The 16,706-nt window shown below is 38.2% G+C and overlaps 1 protein-coding gene across 3 annotated transcripts in view; it reads left to right on the top strand.

Annotated features, from left to right (window-relative positions):
* The first annotated feature begins 3,571 nt into the window (after positions 1–3,571).
* Positions 3,572–16,706, top strand: part of acss2 (acyl-CoA synthetase short chain family member 2) — a 37,753-nt gene continuing 24,618 nt past the window's right edge. For all 3 annotated transcript variants that reach the window (XM_050064188.1, XM_050064187.1, XM_050064185.1), the window contains exons 1-2: positions 3,572–4,438; positions 8,064–8,259. In XM_050064188.1, the coding sequence (XP_049920145.1) occupies positions 4,312–4,438; positions 8,064–8,259 (323 nt within the window). In that variant the 5' untranslated portion in view covers positions 3,572–4,311. The remainder of the gene's footprint in view (positions 4,439–8,063; positions 8,260–16,706) is intronic.

Raw genomic sequence — 16,706 nt, 5'->3', positions numbered from 1 at the left:
GACGTCTGGAATACTTGGCTCAGCGGGCTACCCCCACGACCTGGCTTCGGATAAGTGATTGAAAATGAATGGATGGATGGATGGATGGATGGATGGATGGTTGGGAACATGAATGTTTGTACCAAATTTCATGGCAATCTATCAGATAGTTTTTGAAACATTTCACTCAAAATCACAAATTACACATTAATGGAGCCAAATGTTTCCCTCCTTTAATGAAGTGCAGTAAAAATCTCAAATATTATCTCAAATATTAATTGAAAGTGCCACTATTTAGAAAATGAACTTGATTATTCCCCGAGTGAAAACCTTTAAGGTCTGTGGAAGTGTTCATGCAGTGTCGTATTGTTTACTCTTGATACTCTTGTCAAGAGTATAAAAAGTACAGTCCGTCTTCTTGAAAAGCACTTGGAAATACTCTCGTCACGATGCAAACAAAAATACTCAAGGCAGATTCTGTCTACGGACCCGGACACGTTAAAATAAAATGGAACCAAGTAATGTGGAGGCTGGTAGGGACTGTACCTTCGAATATCATCTACTGGTTTCAATATTTTTTCACTTTATGTGTGAAATGTGCAGTAAATCAGAGGGACATGATCACATGACGAAAACGACACATGAAAGCTGAACAATGAGAAAACAAAGCAATCTTTGTGACTCACATGTGATCTTTTAGTCCGGGCCCAAGGTTGACCTCTGACCCTCAGCGCTCCAGAGCTGTGACATCAGACAGAGCCGGAGGGGCTTCCAAAGAGTCGCTTCTTAATATGAAACACACACAGTCAGTGCTGGTGGAAACACTGAGATGCTTTACTCAAGTTAAAGAACCAATACCATGATGAAATAATACTCTATTACAAGTAAAGTCCTGCACTAAATACCCCATGTATGTAAATGTACAGAAGTATTATCAGTAAAATGTACTTTAAGAATTAAAATTTCTGGTTCTGCAAAAATCTTGAGTTATTATAGTAAAGGACTAAATCTTTTTGGTAGAAATCATAAACATCTTAACCATGACGAGAGGCCCCGACTGGACACTAATATTTTTTAAGAGGTCACAGGACAAAAATCTTGGGAGCATACCTTGTTAATCTGTAACTACATGTTTTTTTATTTCATTTTATAAGCTTATCATATGTTTTTTAATATAAAATTTTAATCCGGATAGATACTGCTAAACCTGTCAGATAAATGTAGTGCTGTAAAAAGCACAATATTTCAAATGAAGTAGTCCATATACCTTCAAACTGTACTTAAGTACAGTACTAAATTTACTCAGTTACATTCTAGCACTGCCACACAGTAGGAGTAAAACAAAGTGATGCTGAAGCTGTGGTCAAACCCTCTGAGAGCTCTGCAGACACCAGCAGCAGAAGTTGAACAGTAACGCCACCTGCTGTTTGTCAGACCAAACTTCACTGGTCCAAACTTAAATCAAACTCTAAGTGTCATGCACAGTTTTGTCCATAGGGGGCAGTGTTTGACAACACTGAGACTGTCTCAGCAACTGGTGTAGTTTTCTGAAGAAGTAGATGTACTTAATTAATGTTTCTATTTTTTTAACAAAAGCAATACTACCATTGTAATAATACAGTGTCATACTCCAGCCTGCTTCTCCAAATTGGGAGCTCCCTGAGTGACAGCTACTGTATGTCATACACTAACTATGAATCGTACCTCATACATCTCCACCTCAAAAAACCTGAACTATCCCTTTAACCTACGTTTTGTCCTGTTTAATGTTACAATAACACGCACAGTGACAGCACTACAACAAGAAGCATTTTCTTTCTTTCAGCTTTCTATTACAGTTATTTATTTATTTTGTCTTTGTTTTTCTGCTTCTTTGTTCTAATCTGTTTTTTTAATTGGTGGTCATTGTTATGTTCTCTTACATGTGTATGTCTGTGTATCGTGTGACCTTATATAATAATAGAAATTTTAAAAAATGACTCAGCATACATGTTTAATTAGTGTTTCTTTTATAGAATAGAGAATAGAATAGAATATCTTTATTGTCATTAAACATGTACAATGAAACTGAATGCAACCTCCTCAGTGCAAAGATAAGTAAAAAAAAAGAGCTCATAAAAACAAAAACAAACTATATAGAAAAAATTAAAGGTAAAACAGTGATAAATATTACTCTTAAAAAAATACTACATAACACACATGCAGGGCATTCATTCATTCTGTTAACCTTTTTTTCTAGTACATTTACGTGTATCTGTACACTTATATGTAATGTAATAATAATAATGATAATAATTATAGCTGCTGCGCAGCGATGGGGCGGGTCCGGGCATTTTTAGGCAATTCTGAGCAACAAGCAGAAGAACTAGAAGACATTTAGGAATTCAGCAACACAATCTGCCTTTTGCATCAGCTGAGGCTTGAACTCACAACCTCTGAGACTAAGAATCAATTTCTATCTGACTGAGCTAATTAGTCAGTGACAATTCATGTGTAGCTTCACAAATTGACTAAGCCAGACGTGTAGGTTTAGCAGCCGTTCAGTTATCGAAACAAAAATCTGAAAATACACATATTGCATCTAGACAGCATGGAGATGTTGGTAATTTGTTTTAACAATGATTGATTTGCTCCATAAGTGAAAAACTGATGTTTAAAATTACCATTTTTACATTGACTCCAATTGTTCACATTAGAGCAAAATTCAAAATGCTGTCAAAAATTCAGTTTTTGAGATAAAATTCTGAAATTTGCCACACATCATCTACCATGACTCTAGAATTTTGTCATTTTTTTCATGAACATTGAAGATTTATTTAGCAAGAATTTGCATGTATATGTTTACAGTACCGTTTACAGTCAAACATTTTGATGCACTGTAGGCTCAATTTTTGATAAATCAAAAATCTGAGAAACATAGTTTTTGTAGGACAGTCTGAAGATGCTCTGTAGCAAGTTTGGTGTCAATTGAGCAAAAATTGTGGGAGGAGATAGGTTTAAGAAGTTTTACAGTTTTTGAAAAAAACAGAGTGATGAACTTCATAATTTTTAATAGGTTTAAATGTACAAAAGTTTCTTCAGTATTGGGGCTACAGTTTGATGAAAGTTGTGAAGTTGTAGCACGTATGGTTGATTTGTTATGAATTTTCAAAGTTTTGAACTTTAGACGCTTGCTGTAGCGCCACCATCAGGACTATTGGCTTGAGTTTACAGCTGAGGATATCTGGCATGAGACTGGACCTTTGTGCAAAGTTTGGTGAGTTTTCACCCATGGGAAGTATGATTTCCTCGGAAGAAGAAGAAGAAGAAGAAGAAGAAGAAGAAGAAGAAGAACTAGGATTACAATAGTGTCCTGGCAGTTTAGCTGCCCGGACCCTAATAATGATAATAATAATAAACAAACGAACGAACAAAAATCTTCCACCATAACAAAATCTCACGTACTGTTTTATCATTGACCATTCGATTCAAATGTAAACACTTGAACGCAACGATCGGTGATGAATACCGTCTTAGTTGTGTGAATTCGGAGCTTTCAAGGAGTACGCGAAGACACCGTGCGCTCTGATTGGCTGCAGCTCAGGGCCAAACAGAGTTCAGTTTGTCAAAAGAAAAGAAGAAGAAGAAGAAGAAGAAGGAGCAGGCGAATGTCACCGCTGGGACAAAAACAGTTCACCTCCAGCCTCCCCGACGGCACGAAACTCTCTCTGCTGACTGAAAGAAAGCTTTTAATTTAATTATTATACACATATTAAATCTGTACAGCTAAAACAGGAGGGCCTCGTCTCGGCGCGCACGCTCGTTTCCCTCTTCTGCTGGAGTGAGCTAGCTTCCCTGTTAGCTTAGCAGGACACCCACTTACCCGTGTCCGTGTGTGCAGGACTTTACACTACCAGGAGCGGACAGATTCACCCGGAGCTGCACCGAAACGGACTTACACTTTACTTTACAACTGCAGCTGCACGTACAAGCTCCAAACGCGGTGTTTGCACGCGACGTTTCAACAGCACAGCAGCAACAACAACAACACAAAACATCCTGGAAAAAAACAAGGAAGTCTGAATGAACTTAGCTGCTAGCTAGCATCGAGCTAGCTCTGCAGCAGCATTGCTTCATCGTGCAGCTTGGTTCTGCAGCTGAAGGAGGGATCTGTGCAGCCTCTTCTCTCGTCCTGCAGAGCTGATATTGATTATCTTCTGGCCGTGCAGTGGATATATCGATTGATATTTAACGGCGATAGCGTTAGGCCGTAACGTTAAGTAGAGTGATCTCCAACAACGATTGTTGTCTAACGTTACCAAGTTGGAAAAGAGTCAAAGAAACATTTTGGAGATGATTCCCGACAAAGCGCCGAAGGAAGACGTCTTCCACGGGTCTGAGGACTTGAAGAAGGAGGCTCACATCCCCAGCTTTGAGAAATACAAAGAGCTCTACCTGAAATCCATAGAGAGTCCTGAGGGTAAGTCCACCTTATAGTATCTAAATCCAGGTTTGCGAAGTGACTAAGTATATTTACTTAAGTACAATTATAGTACTTGTATTTTACTTGAGTACTTCCGTGTTATGCTGCTATATATTCATACTCTACTACATTTATTCAGTAGCTTTAGTTTCCAGTTATATTGTATAAATGGATTAATAATATGAAATATAAACTAACTAATACAATGTGTTGTATTATTATAAGCCAAGTAAGACAAGCAAGAAGTATATTAAGTAGTTTAAATAAGCTCCACCTTTATCAGCTTCAACATCAAAGTGATGAACACATTAATGCATTAATAATCACAATACAATAATATAATAAACCACTCATTCTTAAAATTTGGGCCAAATCATGTCCCACCCCTCCAGAAAGCTTGAAATGACAAATTATCAATATTCTCATTTAGTTTCTTGGGTGAAATATTAATTTTGAAAGATTGAAATGTATGAAAAAAATGTTTTATACAATATTTTGATATGCTTTTGTCTCTTCAGATATTAAACTTGCCCTGTGCCAGGAAATAGCCTCGTCACAGCTTCAGACAGTAAAAGCATATGTTGTCACAGTCTGTAAACCAACAGTACACACTATACACACGATAACAGAGGTGTGAAAGTGTCCTGCTATGATCATCTTGGTTTAAAATATATTCACTTTAAAATGTTGGACCTGTAAAGATGTGTCACAGATATTTGTCAAACCAGTCATTTTTATACAAAAAACGTAATTTAATCAGGCACAAAAGGGGTCAGCCAAATCCTGTCTCACTTCTTGGTTTTCACAAAGGCAAATATGCCTTGGCAAGCTCTCTGCTTTTTGATATGTTCATTAAAGAATATCAGTATCAGGTGTCTCAGCCATATCAGGTCAACTCCATAGCCCTTCTAAATCAAAACGTAATAAGAACAATGGTTTAAAGATGAATATTTTGATTGGCATAATGGGAACTCTTAAGAAGTTTGATGAATAAAATGGCTCCTCACTACCACTGCTGTGAAATTAATAAATACATAACTTTATGTCATAACTGTGAGAGCTCAACTCTGTTAGATCTGACCTCTGATATCCATTATGTATGCTGTTCAAGAACAATTTAAATCACAGGGAGTTTGGCCCATCACAAGGTTAGTCAAGACCTTTATCTTTTGAAATGAATTTTTCCAACAGAATTGAAGTAAAAATCAAACTTGCAAAAGTAAGGTTTTGTCCCAGTTCTCAAGAATGAGTGATTTTTAAGTATTTTTTTATGCCCATTCCTTTACTTAAGTAATACCTTGAATGCAGGACTTGCACTTGTAAGTAACAAAATACTTCTACACTATGATACTGCTATGTTTACTTATGTGAAAGATCTGAGTGCTTCCTCCACCACTTTCTAAATTAACCGAGTATAAAGGACTTCACTGAGGAGTGCACCTGTCATATGCAGTTTAAAGGCAGCATCTGACTCCATAATACGGGGGTGATTCAAAAAGCAACAGTGCAAACAGAATACTTCAGAGCTGACGACACTAACGTAAACACAGCATAAACCCTTCACACTTGTTGATTCAGCATTGTTAAAGGTTAATTATACCGGTAACTCAGGTCTGTGTCTCGCATCTGCATTGTCAGTTTATTATTGAAGGGTGTCGGCAAAGTGCTCCGCCTTAAATACTATGTATAATCTCAAGGTTGACCTCCTTATTTACTTGGCAAACATTGTTCTGGAATTTATTTTTCTTCTCTCACGATGAGTTGATGGGTTTTATTTTGCTGTAAAAGAGTCAGAAATTTGTCTGTCTACCTTTTCTGTGCTCAACACTTGACAATACATGCAACACTATATTCTTTGAAAAGTGCCTCTTCTACGCTATTAGACGAACTTCTACCGATAAGGAGAATTCCAGTGGAAAAACTAAACTATAAACAATGGAAACAGTAAAAAAAAAATGCCCATCAGAATTTTCCAACAGCCAAGTTGATGTGTGTTGAACTTCTTTGCCTGGCCAACAGATCAAAACCAGAAGATATTAAATTTCCAGTTCTATAAAAGGAAAAAACGCAAATCTCTACAATTTGAAAACATGAAACAGTAAATGTTTTCTATTGTTGACTGTCAATTGACTAATCAACTCATATCAGCCCCAGCTAAAGTGAACGATAAGTTGAAACGATTAATCGATTGACATAAAATTAGGTGTTGATCGTTCCATCTATGGACTAGAAAAGAAAATAATAACTAACAGTTACGATAGTAAACTGAATATTTTTGGGTTTTGAGCTGTCGATGTGATAAAAACAGCAACTTGAATCAATCTCCTCAAGCTGAAGAGTTAAACAGGATTATTTTCACTGTTTTCTCATATTCAATAGACAAAAACATTCATTGATTAACTGTGAAAATAATCATCACATTGTTGAATGTGAAAATGATTTATTTGCAGCCCTAAATTATCATTATCATCATTTTTGTCATTTTTAAAGCTAAAATGTAGCTTTTCATAGATGAAGATTATTTGATTTTCTTTGTCTTAAATCACAGAAAAGTGATAATTTTCAGATTTTGGATGTTGATCAGACAAAAAATGACATTACAAGACGTCACTGCAGGCTCTGGGAAACTATACTGACTGCTTTTCACTGACTTTCTGACATTTTATGGACTTAACAACAATTATTAGTTGCAGCCCTGTGACCTACCATCATGGTTTCTCAATTAAAGTTTATGTCATACAGTGGTTGATGTTATAAAGTGTGACATTTAACTCACTGTCATCTGCAGACAGCCTGTACTGAAGGTTATTTTGGGATTTCTGGTTATAAGGAAGTCGCGTGGCCTTTGGGTGGGACCTGTCTCTACTAAACTTACCAGGCAGGAGCAGGAAGATTCTTTATCCGTGCAGCTATTGTTAATAAAACAGCTGCTCGTGTCATTTCCTTGTCAAGTGTGGAGGCTACGTAAAGTGCCTCAGAGGCAATCAAACAAGTTCCTCCTGCAGATGGAATTTGTCCTCAGGCCATTCACTAGAGCTGTGTCATGATGAGATAATGATGTTGAGTTGGAGGAAATGCTGACCCGGATAAAGGTCTTACAAAAGGAACTCTTATGGGAAAGAAGAGTTACAGCAAAAAGATAGATAGTATATTTGTGTGTGTGTGTGTGTGTGTGTGTAGAGCTGCAAAATTAGTCGACTGACAGGAAATTGTTGGGCAACAATTTTGATTATCAGTTAATCTTAAATATATTTCTGAGGCATAAATGTAAGACTCTTTTCTGGCTGCATCTTCTCCAACATTGAGATTTGCTGTCTTTCCCTTTTTTCAATAAACACCTACCAAGATAAGGCTTTTTGGAAACTGTGATGAAAAATGTTATACAAGTTCCTGCATGTTATAGACCAAATGATTAATTGGTTAAATGAGAAAATAATAATTACAATAATTGCAATATTGTTAGTTGCAGCCCCGACCAGCCCCAAACCAAAAGTTTTATTTCAATAAGAAATTAGAAATTGTTAGTTGCCGTCACATTGTGATTGCAAATTTCACCAAATGCATCTTGCAGTCATGCATTATTTTGTGTCTGTCTCTAATCCCGTCTCTTCCCGTCCTGCAGAGTTCTGGGGCGACATCGCCAAAGATTTCTTCTGGAAGACCAAACACACGGGTCAGTTCCTCGACTACAACTTCGATGTGACCAAAGGAGACATATTCGTCAAGTGTATGGAAGGAGCTTCCACCAACATTTGCTATAACATCCTCGACCGCAACGTCCATGAGAGGAAGCTCGGCGACAAAGTGGCCTTCTACTGGTTAGTCTGTGTGTGCGTGTGTGTGAAGTGTTTGCAGAGTCCCATCAAAATCACCTCCAGTCCTATGATCAAACACTAAGGGTGCTCTCAGACCTAGAGTCAAAATCACCTCCAGTCCTATGATCAAACACTAAGGGTGCTCTCAGACCTAGAGTTGTCTCCTTTGGTCTGAATCAGGGACTCATGTTGTTCCAAAGTTGTATAATTGCCTAGAGTTGGTTCGTGTTCTCACGGCAGCATTTACAAGAGGACCAGATCAAATGCCTTGTGTGAGAAAGCTGCTCTTGATTGGTCAGAATTTCCATGTGGGAAAAATCCAGGAAGTAAAGCAAACGTTGAAGAAGAGTACACTTGCAAGATAAATGTGACACTTTCTAATGTCACAATGGAGGGACAACTACGCAGGTTGATTTTAGCGCTGCTCATCGTGGACTATATTGCTGTCATTGTTCATTTTAGTCAAACCATACAGTTTGAAAACGAGGCGCGGCTCCAACTAGAAAACAATGTTTTGATGCATTGGATGTGCTGAATGTGCATATTAAGGCAGTACAGGAGGAGGTGCACATTAATAATCCTCCAGGACTGTAACATGCTCATGTTTAACCCAAACAATGTGTCATGTGACTGCAGTTGCTTCACATCCAGGTCGGAACACGTTCTCACCACAAATGAACCGCACCAGAGTTTGTTTGTAACCAGACTGAGACCACCTCTTCAAGAAGGTCTCAGTCTGGTTGTTTTGGTGCACACCTGAGTGTGATTGCTGTGTTCACACCTGCCCAAACGAAGCACACTGAGGGGGCAAATGACTTGAGCGTGATTGAACCGAACCAAACAGGGCAGCTGTGAAAGCACCCTGACCTGACAGAATGCCTGAGTAGTATATTGGTCAGCATCAGAGTGAGCGGTAGTTTTCTCCGATTATCAAATCAAGTTCTCCTTGTTACATTTTTCTGACCATTGACAACTTACTTTTCTTCTTTCCTATTCCTTTATTCAACCAGGTAGATAATTAGTTACGCGTTTAGATTATCGTTTAGATTATTTATTAAGCAAGAATGCACATACCATCTCAAGTTTAAATATTTGCTGCTTTTTTCTCTTTTTTCTCTGTTTATTATTGTTGGATTTAACAGTTCAGGTTGCACTAAAGAATCAATTTCAAGGTTTCACCTGATCTTGGAAACTGCAATATTCATTCTCTGACTGTTGTAGATGTTTTAAATGATTGAAACAGTTAATCATTCAAAGAACAAAAGAAAAAAGATTAGTTGACACTAAAAATAATAGTTACAGCACTAAAGACAAATGAACAGTTTTGCTTTTAATTTTGAATGAATAACTGTGATCATATGGATCTTAATTAGGTCTGTATCTAACAGTACTTTTTAGTATTGATTAATTTTTGATCTTTAAAACACAAGAAAAGGGTCATAAATGTCCGTCACAGTGTCCTGGTGCTGACGATTTATCTGTCTAACAGTCCAAATATTCCACATATTCAATTAACTTCACCTCAGGACAAAAAAAACCCAGCAGAAATCTTCACTCTCTCGAGGCTGAGCGATTAATCGTGCAGCTCTGCTGTTAATGTGTTTTCTCTGTGTGTGAGTGAGTGTGTTGGGTTTGTGCCTGCATTCCTCAATACAAGAGAAAGTGTGTTTTAAAGGGGGTCGCTGATTTATCTAAAGCCTCCTCTCTGTCTCAGGCTGGTGTGTGTGTGTGTCCTCTTTGTGAGGGGGTCGCCGCTTGAGAACACAATAACACAATTGAATACCATCAGATCGAATGAATGGAGCTGCACTCATCCTCCCTCCTTTGTCTTTCTCTCTTTCTCACATACTTCCCCTTCGGTCTTTCCTCTCCTCTTTCTCCTCCTCCAGCTTTGTCTCTCTCTCACACTCTGCTCGTCTTCTTTTTCCACCTAAATATTGATAACAAAAGTGATTAAAACCTTATACTTTTAAAACCTTTGTTTTAGTATGCTTCACAATTGGTGTACAGCTGCATTTTAGTAAGTGGCCAGCTCCACTTGTGGTAGTTAAACGGTGCCTAATGTGGGCGCAAAGTAAGGCGCAAGGGGCATCTGGCAGGTGATCTTCTGCTGAGAGTAATGCAGTCAGACATAGCAAATATGTGGGGACATTCAAGCAGCAAAACTAAAGGCTGTAGTCATGAACTTGACACAGGAAATAGAACTTTTAGCTTCCGAAATATTGAATGAACTCATGCTGCTCCTCGTGCGTGGATGTGCAGAGTCTCTCTTAATGGGGAGTCGGACAGAAGCTCCGATCTGTTCACATTTTACAGAATAAAAATCACATGTTGTGAACTGGTGCATCTTACTTTGTGAATAATGCAGCTTTTAAACAGCAGGAAAATAACTGCGCCATTCTGACTTTACACCAGGTTTTGGTTGATCAATGGCACAATAATTTTCTGCTGCCTCACATAGCAATATGCCAACAATGCACCTGACTTCCTACCCTACTTACTTACTACCAACCCTACTTACACAACATGGGCGCTGGCTGTGAAAATTACAACCGTGTCAGTCTGAAACCAGCAGTGACAGTTACGTTGTCTCGGGCCCCATATTTTTATGACTTCATGTGCAAGATAGTTGAACAAGAATGATAAAGACCTGCACCACCTGCAACGAAGTCACAGTTGAGAATGTTAAAAGAAGCCGTTTGTTCCACATGTCTATACTGTCAGAGGCAGATGCTGCAAATGAGTGACGAACAGACACACTGCTTTAGAAGAACTAAAATTTTTTACTTAAGTAAAAGTAGCAGTACGACTCTTTATGGTCTCTGTCCCAGCTATATCTCCTCGACCTCCTAGTACTGCACACACCAGGGCGTTTTTTGAGTTGTTGATCTCTTTTAAATCCCTTCTTAAAATATACTTTTATCGGAGAGCCTTTCCTGATTTTACTTGAGTTTTTATTTCATTTAAACTGTCTTTTATTTCCTCAGTTTTTATATACCAAAGTGTTTTTATCCGTTCTCTTGAGAGCTGTTGTTTTCATGGCTTGTCTGTTTTAATTTTTGACATGTAAAGCACTTTGCTTTGAACAGCGCTTTATAGAAAATACAGATTATTACTTAAATAAAAGTACATAATTATGAGCATCAAAGGATACTGAAAGTACAACGAGTAAAAGTACTCAGTATGCAGAATGTCCCATTCCAGAATATAAATATTGATGCATTAGTGTGATCATCAGTTTAATGTTGCAGCTGGTAAAAGTGGAGCTAATTTCAATATTTTTATATATTTTTTTCTGTCTTTACTTTGGTGGCACATATTAGGTTTAAGCATGTGGACAAAATAACAAAGTTTACGTGAAGCTCATAATGTTTCTGCACAGACTGACGGTGATAATTTAGGCTATTTGTCATTTTTGAGAAGGTAGTTTACAGTGTTGTTAGTTAGATATCATCATTCGTCTGTTTTATAGAAGATCTAAATGTAAATACTTTGACGTAGATGGAGTCTGGCACACAGAGTCATGGCTTTTTAGACTTTCCCGTCACTTCTTTTGCAGCTTATACACTGGTTGTTCAGGCGGTGTACTTAGAAAACCAGTAAGCTTTAACTGAGGTGTGACAGTCACCTTTTTATATTGACAACATGAAGCAGCTTACAGAGGACAGATCATCAGTGGTCGTCCCTGCAGAGTAAAGTCAGTAATATAAGGAGTTTATTTTGCTCTCTGTCCACAAACCTGCAGCATCACACTCCTGTTATTTACTTCTCTCACATACCTGCTCATATTCTCTCATGTCACTGCTCCATCTCTCCCTCTCGGCTGCACTTGTCCCCGTTTGTCCTGAGAGGCCACTCTTCTCTATCTGCAGCATCACTTCTTTTCTTTCTGCCTCTTTCTGCTCTCCTCTCTGTCTTTGTGTCTCTTGCCTCTGGCCTCTGATGTGTCCTGATGCGAATGGTGAAGCCACACAGAGGAATGTAGTCGGACCTCACAGGGCTTTTTAAAAGCAGAGTGATCCAGGGAGAGGATGGGGAAAATGGGAACGTGTGATTGAATGAGGCAGCAATACCAGGAAGTGTGTCCCCTCACTGACCTTTATCTGCAGGGAAATCTCTGAAAAGTACCAGAAAAGTTGAGTCCAGAGTCAGTGGGGTTGCAACTAACAGTTATTTTTTAAATTTTGTTTGCATAATGTCAGATAGGAATGGAAAAATGTTCATCAGTTTCCCTGAGCTTAAACCAACATTCCAAAACCCACAGGTATTCAGTTTATCATAAAAGTAAACCAGTAAAACCTGATTTAACATCTTCAGATTGCTTTTGTTGTCCAATCAAAGGTGCAGCTTCAAAAACATTTGATTTATTATCATATTTGACAAAGAACAGCAGGAAATATGTACATTCATGTAGCTTGAACCTGCGAATGTTGGCTTTTTTGGTTAAAAATGACTTCTCTCATTACTGTGTCGTCAAAAACAGACATTTATGACTGTTTAATCAGTTTGAACAAAAATAGAAATGCAGCACTTTTTTTGGCTTTGATTTTTCCAGAGCTCAAATTGGACACAAAAGGCTTACCTCCCTTTAAATATTGTTAACAGGTGTGGCATATCAAGATGCTGATTAAACAGCATCATTACTACTCAGGTGTGCCTCATGGTCACAATAAAAGGACACTCTAAAATGTGCAGTTTGATCACACAACACGATGCCACAGATGTTCTCTTAAGTTTTGAGGGCGTGTGCTATTAGCATGCTGTCTGCAGGAGTGTCCACCAGAGCCGTTGCCCGTGAACTGAATGCTAATTTCACTACAATAAGCCATCTTAAATGTTGTTTTTGAGAATTTAGCAACGATTATTTTCATTGTCGACTAATCTGTCGATTGTTTCTTCGATTAGTCGACTAATCATTTTATTGAAAAATGTGTTAAAATGTTGAAAAATATCAGTCTGTCTCTCCCAAACCCCCAAAATTATGTCATCTAATGTCTTTTTTCGTACTCACGGCCAACGCTTTTCTTCTTCTTAACGTTGCTTCAGGGATATGATTACATCACCATCATATTTGTAACGCTCTTGAGAGTTTTCGTACACAGAGAGATTTTATGTCTAACAGTGCTTGTGGACAGGAATCTTTTTTAGAACGGAAGGGAAAACCCCATTTTCTAAAATACCCATGTCCATGTGGACTAGGCCATAATCAGCATCTTGATATGCTACACCTGTCAGGTGGATGGATTATGGTTGTAAAGTGTCAACGGATGCAGATTGAAACAAATTAGTGAACAGAATTTGAGAGAGATAAGCCTTTTGTGTGCACAGAAAAAGTGTTAGATCTTTATTTCAGCACAACAAAATGGGAGCAAAAACAAGTGTTTCTTTGTTCAGTGTGTTGTTTGCCATGTTAACGTTCACTCATATATTCTAAGGGAGGTGAACGAGTCCCTCATTTAAGTGAACGTTGAATAAAATCCAGTTTGACCTCATTTAACTACCGGTTAGACACGTTTTCCACCAAGATTCATATCTCACCAGGTTACCAGTCAGAATATGCAAAAATAAACAAACACATGACTTCAGTGTCCAACTTATATCGTTTTGAATAAAAACAGACAGAAAAAATGTATCTTGTTCAACAGAGCCACTGTGACTAATACACAATGCGGACACTGTGTTGAATGAGCCCCTGAGGATGTTCACTGGCAACTAAAACCCTCCCAAGTGACAGTAATACCATCAGCAGTGTCAGTGGCAGAGTTAGTCACTTGTTCTTCTGAGATGAAATTAAGAGCATGCAGTCAATTTTCTTATCTGTTGTTTGTGTTTAAGTCAGTGTTCCTGTTTTGGCACTACAAACTGTTAGAGCTGAAGGGAAATTAATCATCTGACAGATTCATCTTTTATCTTCTATACTTTGTGTGATCGTCTTTTTGTCCTCCTACAAGATGTTTGTCCTCACTGGTACCTGACATTTAAACCCCCAGTGTTTAAAATGGGTTTTACCATTGTGTATTTATAGGTGTGTGTACTCTGTGTGTGCTTATAAAGTTGTGCACTTGCTATTATCGCTCTTAACATTTCCAGATAGGATAGCCGGGCAAAGAAACACGTCCGATGACCTTCAGTGCAGTGTTTGTTTTCAGCATGTAAAACACGCTGCAGCAGCATGTGTAGGAGTCGGCGCCAGAACCCAAAATAAAGCAGCAACAAATTTATTTATGAAGTGCTTTGTACAAACTAGTTTGCATGTTTTGTGCGACCAGCAGTCCAAAAACCCCAAAATACTCAGTTTACTGTCAGATATGACAAAGACAAGCAGAATAACGTCACATTTTTGATGCCATCAGTGTTTACATATTGCACAATCGCAAGCACGAGCCTTTCGTCCATGAGCACATGCACGCTTCCTTCTGCACAGTGATAAGGTCAGTGGGTGTTCGGTAGAAAGAAAATAGTTCCTACGTGAAACTGCTCACAATAAGGTCTGGGGAGAATCTTCAGTAAGCAGGTCATGATTTCTGGAAAGAGACACTGATGTTACGTTTTTTTAAAATATATTTTATTGGCACTTTGAGCACCACATTGGAGAGAAGGCAGGCATCTCTACAGCTGATATCTCGAACACTTGGTGACTCACCAGAGCAATTTAGACTGATTAATAGCACTACAGGTACAAGGAAGAATATGTAACTTGATTTTGGAGGTGAACTGTCCCTTTGAGTCAGAGGTAGGAAACAGTTTATGTGCGATTGGTCCTGAAACAGTCAGAAATGACCTTGTTTGTTCTTATCAGAACTTATCTTATCTACTTTGTGGGCGTGTTGCCTGGTTTGATATCAGAATACAGTAGGACACTGTGTCAGTACAGTTTTGTTTCAGATGACTTCATACAGTGTCTGACCTCAGTCTGTAGTACAGATTGAGTAATAAGGACACGAAGGAGAGGGAGAGAAATTAAATCATCTGGGCCCAGTGGTTTGATCTGGATTTGGAAATCCAGGATCAGTTTATTCATCTTATTCAAATCCTGATAACCATTACGCTATATGTAACTACAAATCATTAATTAGGCTACAGAACAACAGGTAGAAAGTCAGCGTGGAGTCATGTGTTTTTATTTCAGGACACTGACAGGCCACACCTGAAAGCAGAGGGAAAAACCAGCTGTCATAAAGAGTTGCTGCAGCAATCTAAGGACAGAAAAAAGTCCAGATAATAGAGAGTTTCATAAAACAAATAAAATAAAAATAGAAGCCATACAAGAGCAACTCCAAACTCAAGCAGTATACACGCTGTATCCACGACCAGTTTGGTACTGGAACTAAGTATAGAAACATGTCAGAGTAATATGAAACCATCAGCTCTAATCTTGTAACACCAGAGAATTATATGATATGATTTACAGTTATGTTGATAGGTTTTAATGTCATGACTTCCTGGGAACCCACAGGTGGTTATTTGAGTGGATCCCCAATAAAATGTGTGTTTTTTGAGCAGTTGTAGCGTTAAACTTGTGTTTGATGTTATAGTAATGGTCATATACATGTGTGTTAAAACTGCATCTGAAAATTGAGCAAAAATAAATAAATCTGAAAATACTTTTTAAGAATCGTAGACTGTGTCGTTATATACAGTCTGTGTGCAAAACATTATACAGATTTCTTATCTTCAGATGAGCACCAAAATCATCTACCCAGCATCAAGTAAATCAGATATGATTTATGATTATAATGTTATGTGATAATCCATAAAAACTTCAAATAAGCGAGACATATGCGCTGTTGGTAGTAAAATGACAGCTGCAGGTGAAAATGTTTTGTCAACACGGTGTGTCCACAGGACGGTAGAGCATCGTCAGGTCATCATCAGTTTGAGGCAACATCTGCTGTCACAGGAGACGTTCCAGTGTAAGATTACTTGAATATCTGTAGTAATAACTTACATATTAGTGAAATTGAGGACTGCTGCTTCAGTGCACCGAGCCATAAGAGAGCCGGGATCACAGCTGGGCAGGTGTCACATCTGTGCAGAACACCAGAACAAAAACACTGACACATCTCCGACAGTGTGATAATAATAGTATCTAAAACACCGGTGTCACTCTCAGTGGTTTCTGTGACATGAGAAATACTTCTAGAATAAGTAAAGTCAAGCTGATTTAAACATGGATTTGTTGTTCACAATCTTGCTTTAGCTTAAGTTACTATATAATGATGAAAACTCACACTGTGTGTGTGCTTAAGTTACTATATAATGATGAAAACTCACACTGTGTGTGTGTGTCTGTTCCACGTTTTTCTCCTCACTGACTTGGTCAATCCATGTGAAATTTGGCACAGTGGTAGAGGGTCATGGGAGGATGCCAATGAAACAATATTACATCAATTGGCCAAAGGGGGGCGCTATAGCAGCCGATTGAAATGGCAAACTTTGAATGGGCATAT

This window comes from Epinephelus moara, chromosome 16 (genome assembly GCF_006386435.1).
Source record: "Epinephelus moara isolate mb chromosome 16, YSFRI_EMoa_1.0, whole genome shotgun sequence".
Lineage (NCBI taxonomy): Eukaryota > Metazoa > Chordata > Actinopteri > Perciformes > Serranidae > Epinephelus > Epinephelus moara.
The sequence above is the reverse complement of the archived record's forward strand: the minus strand, read 5'-3'. Positions and strand labels throughout refer to the sequence as shown.